This window comes from Trichosurus vulpecula, chromosome 4 (genome assembly GCF_011100635.1).
Source record: "Trichosurus vulpecula isolate mTriVul1 chromosome 4, mTriVul1.pri, whole genome shotgun sequence".
NCBI lineage: Eukaryota > Metazoa > Chordata > Mammalia > Diprotodontia > Phalangeridae > Trichosurus > Trichosurus vulpecula.
In genome coordinates this window covers 196,987,970-196,996,435 of record NC_050576.1, presented here as the reverse complement: position 1 = coordinate 196,996,435, position 8,466 = coordinate 196,987,970, and the positions used below count along the sequence as shown (strand labels likewise).

Sequence of the window (8,466 nt, the reverse complement as noted above, 5' to 3'; positions counted from 1 at the left end):
CTGATAAGGGATTATCCCAATTTTTTTCCATATAGTAGAGATTTGGGGCTAGGTCAGGACTCTAACCTACAACCCTATGATATCAGAGCATCGAAGGACATAGACCACTGCTGCTGCCCACCACTATTACTAAAAAAGGACAAAGATGGAATGTTTTCCTCATGGTACCCACTAAACACAAACTATTTCTTTTCCAGATAAATGCTGAGAATTTGCCTATAGGGGATGTCCCCTCTCCATTTCATGCCCTCCCCAATTCCTTTAGCCCTGAATCCCTTCTATCTGCTTCCCTGCCTGGGTATTTTCTTTGCATTTGTCCAAATACTCTGGATGTAGGGAGAACACAGAGTCCTCAGGCTAAGGCAGGTGGGGCAGACACAAACTCAATGTTCGTGTGTGAAGGGGGGCGGAGGGGGGAAAGCAGGTGAGAAGGCTCTAAAGGTTGGGTACAGAGGGGGGGAGAATGACACCCCAGAATGGGATGAAGGAGCTATGAAACAAAATCTGAGTGGGAGGAGGATTCAGCATTTCTGCCTTTAAATTATCCATCAGTTCAGCCCCCAGTGGTACTGAGCAATGCATAATGGAGGAGAAAGGTGGGGGAGATGAGGGGGGGACTAGGGTATAAGGAGGTGCTGGAGGGGAGCAGTTCCAGAGCCCTAGGACTCAGCCACCTACATCGACCAGGATCCTGTGACCAACTTGTCTAGCGGAGATGGCTCCAGGTACTCTCCCCAGATATCTAAAAGACCATCATCCATTCCCCTGCTCCCTTTCTTCCCTCTTGGACCAATAGTTTTTATACCCTCCCTGTCAGAAATCTTTCTTTATTTTTAGCTTCCATTCCACCTGCTTCAGTTTCATGCCTTTCATCCCCTATTTTAACCTTTTGGGGGAAAGAAAACAACAGGTCTCCATCCTCTTTCCGTGCCCAAAGACAACAGAGTGTCTTAACTAGTTCCCAAATGGGTGGTGAGAAAGAAGGGAAACCTGTAGAAGAGACCAGGGAGGGCTGAGAGAGAGGAAAGACCCCTGGGGACAGCCTTCTATGGGGTTTCCCAGGAAAGAGAGATGAGATGTAAACCAAGGGGCAAATAGAGCCTTGGTTGTAGTCTTCTGAATACAGATGAAAATTTCTTATGAGTCTTTTTTTGGTTCAGAAGTTTAACAACATTTAAAATACTTCTTGTCTTTAGGAGAGGAACTAAGTACCTGGGATAAGGAGATAAGAGCCAGAGTTTAGACCATCGAATGCCAAAATTGGAGATCAGGAATGGGGAATCATGGGAAAATGGAAACTGAGGGTCCAGAGATGAGGGCTGGGTGCCAAGTTCATCATCTAGATACCATTAGCGGGAAAGAGGAGCTTCTTATGGGAGCAGGACAGGCACTAGTGAAGCTAGTGATGGGATAGAGAAACTCATCCTTTCTTTTTCCAGGTGCCCGCATCTCTCTGTTGCTCCTCATCACTTTCACCTTGCTGGGGCCACAGAGGTCTGGTGCCTTCCCGGCCATGCCTCTGTCCAGCCTCTTTGCCAATGCTGTGCTTCGTGCTCAGCATTTGCACCAGCTGGTTGCTGACACGTACAAGGAGTTTGTGAGTCCATGAGGGATGGGGAAAGGCGGGTTGGAGCAGAGCAAAGAGACGGTAGTGGAGGGCAATCTGTACAAACTTTAATTCAATATGAGAGGGAATCAGAAGCTACCACACTCCTGTAAACAGTTTTCCTTGAAGAAGATGATTCTTAGTGCAATAGACTGAAGGGAAAACAGCAAAGTCAGGGAGGATGGGCAGGAGGCTATGTCAATAGCCCAGGTGTGCAGGAGTAAGCACCTGGGCTAAGGTGGTGATAGGCGGAAAGTAGAGAAAGGGTAAATTTAAGAAATATCATTCAGGAAGAACTGGAAAATCATGGTGGTGACTGACTGGACGGGTGGGAAGGTCAAAGAAAAGTATCAAAGATGGCTCCAAAGTGGTGAGCCAGGGATCCTGCTGACAGCATTGGGGAGCTGAGAAGGGGAGTCAGATAAATCCAATTTGGACATTCACATGGAAAAAAAGTATAGACAACTGGGCATAAGTGCTGAGGGGGATTCAAAATGGTGGAGCGATCAGAGTTGGGGGGAGGAGCAAAGGAGATGGTGATGGGAACTGGAGAATGTTTCTTAGAAGAGGTACCTTGTATCTAGCCCCAGTCCTGGCTTTGGCGTTCATTACGTTTGGCTGTTTACGCAGGAACGTACATACATTCCAGAAGCACAGAGACATTCCATCCAGAGTACCCAGACAGCTTTCTGTTTCTCTGAGACCATCCCAGCTCCAACTGGCAAGGATGAAGCCCAGCAGAGATCTGTGAGTGACTCCCCCTTCCCTCCCCGACCCCCAGCCTCTTGTCTCACTCCAAGCAAGACAAAGAACCTGAGTCTCCCCGAAGCTGAGTGCTGCCAATGTCCCCAAGACATCCCAGCAGACTCCACCTTCCTCTCTTCCCTTCACCCTCAAAATTAGAGTTGTTTCTCTAGCTCTCTCTCTGTAAAGCAGGAAGACTCAGGACCCAAAATATTAGAACAGCTGCCCAGGACAAGAGCAGGTGCCCAGGGCAGATTAATTTAGTACTTTGTGCAGAATAAGATCTTAATTTTTTAAATTTATTTTTATTCCAAATGTATAAAATACCAATTAAATGAGCAGAACAGGAAAAAAATGTTTAAAAAAGACTGTAGGTGAAACTTCTAAGTCTCTATAATTAGCCCTTAATAAACAGGTTTTGAATTGAATTAACCCTTTCCTGGCTCTATCCCTTTAAATGTTTCCGCTCACAGTTTCTCCCCTTCCTTCCCTTTTTCTTCATCCCCAGGATGTGGAATTGCTTCGTTTTTCCCTTCTCCTTATCCAATCTTGGCTCAGCCCTGTGCAGTTCCTCAGCAGGGTGTTCACCAACAGCCTGGTCTTCGGAACCTCAGATCGGGTCTATGAGAAGCTGAGGGACCTGGAAGAAGGGATCCAGGCTCTCATGCAGGTGAAGTTCGAAGGGAGCTCCTGACATACCCCGGGAGCCAAGGCTCATTCTTGTCAGCTAAGTTACTCCCAGTAGCCCTTGTCTTGGGTCTAGGATCTTTTCTAGCTTAATCACGGGTGATAGGGAGAAGTGGGGGAGAAGGAGAGATTGAGGGGGGATAAGGGAAGAAGGAGGACCGCCACCCCTCCTTTTTTTCAGAAGAACCTGAATCCAAGGCCTTTTTCGATGGATAAAGAAACCATTCTTTCTTTACTTTCCTCATCTGAGCCAGTGATCCCACTCCCTTTTTATTTTCTTGATTTCAAGCCTAAATGGGAAGTGAAAAGGGAATAGATGAGATAGAAAAGGATCCCCGTAAACAACCCTCTTCCCCTCTCTTTTTAGGAGCTCGAGGATGGCAGCTCGAGGGGTGGCCTGGTCCTCAAGACAACCTACGACAAATTCGACACCAACCTACGCAGTGACGAGGCACTGCTCAAGAATTATGGGCTGCTCTCCTGCTTCAAGAAGGACCTGCACAAAGCTGAGACCTACCTCCGGGTCATGAAGTGCCGCCGTTTTGTGGAGAGCAGCTGTGCCTTTTGATGGCCCTTGGCTGCATCCCCACCCATGGCACTCCCTTTCTTGGAGGATGACAGGGCCACTCCCACCTAACATGCCTTTCCACTGAGAAAATAAAATTGCATAAACCTAACTGTGCATTTTTGTTGCATCATTGGGGTGGGGTGGGGATGGTGGTAGTTAAATGGGGATGATCTAAGCACCCAATTGTGTCTAAGACAGAAGATACCCCAGCTTTAAAGTGGTCTGAAGTCTGGGTGACCTGTTTGGGGACTCAGGAAAAGTTCTTTATTTCTTTCCCACTCTCCCAATTTCTGCCATACCATTCTCCCAACCCTGTTTCCTGTGTGGCCTAAGCCCTATTTACCCAGTCAACCACAGGCCTAGAGACCCCCCAACCCAGTCATCTTCATTCCTAAGATCCTCAGACCAGGGGCAAAGGAGAGAAAAGAACAGAAGATAAAGAAGAAGAGACCACAAGTTGACAAGACCATGAGCCCCCATAAGAGCAGGGTAGTAATATATACCTATGATGTTATGTGTGAGAACAAAACATTCTAGGAATAGCGATCACGGCCTTTCCTTTGTATTGAAGGAACAAATTAAGCAAGAACTCAACTTGGTCCAAAACAGTCACCTCAGAACAGAGTCTGTGATTTTCTCTGTGTAAAGACTTCCAATGCTGAAACTCATTCCACCAATGTGTATCAGCAGCTCTTCTGTAACTTATGGTTTTAGAGAATCACTGTGGACCAGAAAGAACCTCAAAAGCCATTTGGTCCAAATCCCATTCCCCCATTTTACAGATGGGGAACTGAGGACCAAAGAAGTTATGTGATTTGCCTAAAGTCACACAGATAGGAGAGATGGGACTTGAGCCCAAGTTTTCTAGATTGCCCACAATCTAGTATGTGCCAGAGACAGGACTTGAGCCCAGCTCTTTCTCCCTCCAAGGCTAATCTCTATCCCTCTAGCCCATGCTGCCAGAATAGGATGTGGACAAGTGGGCTGAGGTGGCCTATAACCAGAGCTTGTGTTTGGGGTCAGAGTCAAGGCAGGAACAGGGCATGATGCTGACTCTGAGACCAAAGAGGTAGGCTCAGCTTTGATTCTTTACATGTGCTATGGAGATTCTGGGTGTTCTTTCATGCTTCCTGATAGAGTTGACCCAGCTGAAAAATTGGGAGCAAATAGAAGAAAAATCCTATTTTCTCATTCATTTATCTCACAGCTGGTTTGCTTAATTTCTTATTGAATTTAAAAGGACAATGATCAACTCTAAACAGTCCCCAGTGCCTCTGTCAAATAGCTAGTGGTCTATAAGTCAATACTTACACACAATGGAAAACTCCATTTTTAAAAGAAACCCTGACTTGGCATAGAGAAGAGACGAGAGAATGAATCACTTTTCTCCCATCCTTGAAAAGGTAGTAAACTATAGGTTTGGTTGATGGGTTTGCTTTGTTTTCCTGAAATTATTTTTTCTTTCTTGTTTTTAGTGTTACAAGAGATGGCTTGCTGGGAAGGGGAGGAAAGAAGGATATATTCAGACATGAAGGTGATATAAAGGTAGTGGGGAGTTATGTGGGAGCACTTCCCATGGAGCTGGACATTCAAAGTCCCACATCACCCACTCCAGTCCCATATCATCGACAGAGTATTCCAGATGTGATCTGACCACGGAGGAGTGCAGTGGGACTGTTGCCTCTCTCATTCCAGACACTGTCTCTATTAATTCAGCTTTGGATTAATTTTTATTTTTAATTTAATTAATTAATTTGGATTAATTCAACTTTTTTGCTTTGTTTACCTGTGCCCTTGATCTCATTTTTCTCCCATCTCCTCGGGAAGATTCCCTCCTTTGCAATCAACTCCTCTCTTTTTTTATTTTTTTATTTTTTGCAGGGGGGAAGGCAGGGCAATTGGGGTTAAGTGACTCACCCAAGGTAACACGGCTACTAAGTGTGTCAAGTGTCTGAGGCTGCATTTGAACTCAGGTCCTCCTGACTCCAAGGCCAGTGCTCTACTCACTGCACCACCTACCTGCCGCAACTCCTCTCTTTTTAATCTTCAATCTCTTCCCTTCTATAGGCTCATTCTCTGTTGTCTACATACAAGACTATATCTCTCTCATCCTTTAAAAAAAAAACAGCTCTTCACTTAACCTCTCAAGCTATCATCTCCCCCTCTTTTCATAACAGAACTCCTAAGGGGGAAAAAAGTTATCTGTACTCTGGCTCACCTGTCACTCATTTCTCAGTCCTTCACAACTTGGTTTCCAACCTCATTACAAGTGAAACTGTTCTTTTCAAAGTTTTCACTGATTTCTTAATTTCCAAATCCTATAGCATTTTCTGAATTCTCATCCTTCTTGGCCTCTTTATAGTATAAGACACTGTTGACACCACTCTCTCTACTCCTAGATACTCTATCCTCTCTGGGTTTTCATGACATTGCTCATTTGGCTTTCCTCTTACCTTTTTTTTTGGGTGGGGGGAGGCAATCAGGCTTAAGTGGCTTACCCAGGGTCACACAGCTAGTAAGTGTCTGAGGATGGATTTGAACTCAGGTCCTCCTGATTCCAAGGCAGGTACTCTATCCACTGTGCCACCTAGCTGTCCCCCTCCTACCTTTCTTACAATTCCTTCTCAGACCCCTCTGCTAGATCATCATACAAGTCCTTCCCTGTATAGTGGATTTACTCCAAAGATCTGCCATGAGCCTTCTCTCTTCTCTCTTAACCCTTTATCTCTGTGATCTCATCAGTCCTTATGGGTACAGTTATCATCTCTGTGCAGATAACTTCAAGGTTTATACATCCATCTCTAGTTTCTCTCCTTAGCTCTGGTCTCAGATTGCCAAGCATCTGTCAGACATGTCCAAATGGATGTCCTATAGGCGTCTCAGACTCAACACCTCCAAAACAAAACCCATTGCCTTCTTCCACCAAACTCACCCCTCTTCTCAATTTCCCTGTTTCTATCAACGGGACTACCATTCTTCTAGCCATCCAGGTTCACAATTTCAGAGTCACGCTCACCTCCTGTATCCAATCAATTGCCAAATCTTGTCAATTCTACATCCACAATTTCTCTCGAGTCTAACCTTTTCTCCATTCATATGCTCACCATCCTAGTTCAGACCCTCATCACCTCTCATCTGGACTGGCGCAATAGACTCCTGCTTGGTTTCCTTGTCTCAGGTCTCTTACCTTCTCAATCTATCCTCCACATAACTGCCAGATTGCTATAGCTAAGGTATAGGTGTGATCCTGTCACTCTCTTGGTCAAAAAGCTTCAGTGGTTTCCTATTACCTCTCCTTTGTTTGGCATTTAAAGTTCTCCACAACCTGGTTCTACAATACCTTTTCAAGCTTATTATGCATTTTCCCACTGTTAGACATTTTACTTTCATCCCAATGGGGGCTGCCTCATTATTCCTCATTCACACCATTCCATTCCCAATTCTTTGCCCAGCACATGCTTGTCACTCAAGCCCTCTCCACCCCAACCCCAAATTTGCCTCTTAGAATTCCTAGTTTTCTCCAAAGCTTGGGTCTGGTGCCACCTCTTAGATGAGGTTTTTCCTGATTCCCCCCAGCTGTTAGTGCTCCACCATACGCACCCCTAAAGTACCTTGTCTCGCTATCAGGTGGCACCAGCGAGCAAGGCAGCCAGAATTGTCAATCATATCAGAGGCATAGATAGAACTTCTCAGGTCGTTGCCGCCCCCTCTGTGGTGTGGCTTTCCTTTCAAACACAGCACTTCCTTCCTCTGCTAAGGCTGTACTAACTCATATACATATAGGAAATCAATCTAGTAGCAAATTTGGTTTCATATTCTTTTGCCGGGCTTATACAAATCTAACCTATTTCCCCCTACTTTGCTTTCATTCAATAATGACTCCAGATCCCCAACCTAGCTCAGCTAGGCAAGATTTCTCTCTCCAAAAAGTGGATCCTCTCCCATCTTCCCCATAGGTAAGCATTAACTAGACTACAACACACAGCTTAGAATTTCTGTTGGCCAATGGGTTTAATCATCCATTAAAAGCACAGATTTAGTCCTCTCACCCACAACAACAGATGGCAGTATGGTGAGAAGAATCTGGGGTCCAGAGATATCATTCTTTGGTAAATTCTGATGAAGACTAGAAATGATGGCATGGTCCCATGGGACTATCTGGGAAGGTGGCTTGAACTTGGGAATGGGAAAAGTGAATACAATTCATGGACAATGTTATTAGAGGCAACAAGCCATTTTGGGATGCTTGGGGTCACTGTAGTGGACAGAAGGACTTTTCATAGGCATATGTATGGGCTGTCTCTGGAGGACAAAGGAAGGACTTCAAACTAAATGGTTTGCCATTTCCTTCTCCAGCTCATTTTACAGATGAGGAACTGAGGCAAACAGGGTTAATTGACTTACCTAGGGTCACACAGCTAGTAAATGTCTCAGACTGGATTCAAACTCATGAAGACAAACTTTCCTGATAACCTGTCCATTGCTCTATCCACTGTGCCGCCTAGCTGCCCCATTTTAGATTAGCAGCTTTATATACCTTAACAAGATTACTGTTAAGCACTCCAATTTGCTGTTCTACTGCCCCTTGTAGACTCAGAGTGTTGTGGGTAGGGAAGCTGCTACTGAATAGGTAGTCTTACAATTTCCCTTTCAAATTTCTGTTCGTACTAGTAGACAGAGATATGCAAATCTGCGAATAAATTCCTTTAAAAATCTTGAAATTGTATTGGCCATTCTACAAGGGAAAGTCTCAATTCATTAAATAATTCTGCAAATAATTACGACATATTTTGCAAAGACAACATTTAGCATTAGAAAAACCAATCTATATGTTCACAAAAGTCTTCACAGTGGCAGATGC

The 8,466-nt window shown here is 44.8% G+C and overlaps 1 protein-coding gene across 1 annotated transcript; it reads left to right on the top strand.

Moving 5' to 3' along the window:
• Positions 1–653: 653 nt before the first annotated feature.
• Positions 654–3,711, top strand: LOC118848614 (somatotropin). Its single transcript, XM_036757576.1, has 5 exons — positions 654–725; positions 1,440–1,597; positions 2,237–2,353; positions 2,859–3,020; positions 3,405–3,711. The coding sequence occupies exons 1-5, from the start codon at positions 716–718 to the stop codon at positions 3,603–3,605; spliced, it is 648 nt and encodes a 215-aa protein (XP_036613471.1). The 5' UTR covers positions 654–715; the 3' UTR covers positions 3,606–3,711.
• The last annotated feature ends 4,755 nt before the right edge of the window (positions 3,712–8,466 follow it).

What these genes read in the sequence shown, in the direction of transcription:
- LOC118848614 (XM_036757576.1), top strand. An exon ending in CTGACACGTACAAGGAGTTT is followed by an intron (nt 1,598 to 2,236) that starts GTGAGTCCATGA and finishes CTGTTTACGCAG; the next exon opens with GAACGTACATACATTCCAGA. An exon ending in ATGAAGCCCAGCAGAGATCT is followed by an intron (nt 2,354 to 2,858) that starts GTGAGTGACTCC and finishes CTTCATCCCCAG; the next exon opens with GATGTGGAATTGCTTCGTTT.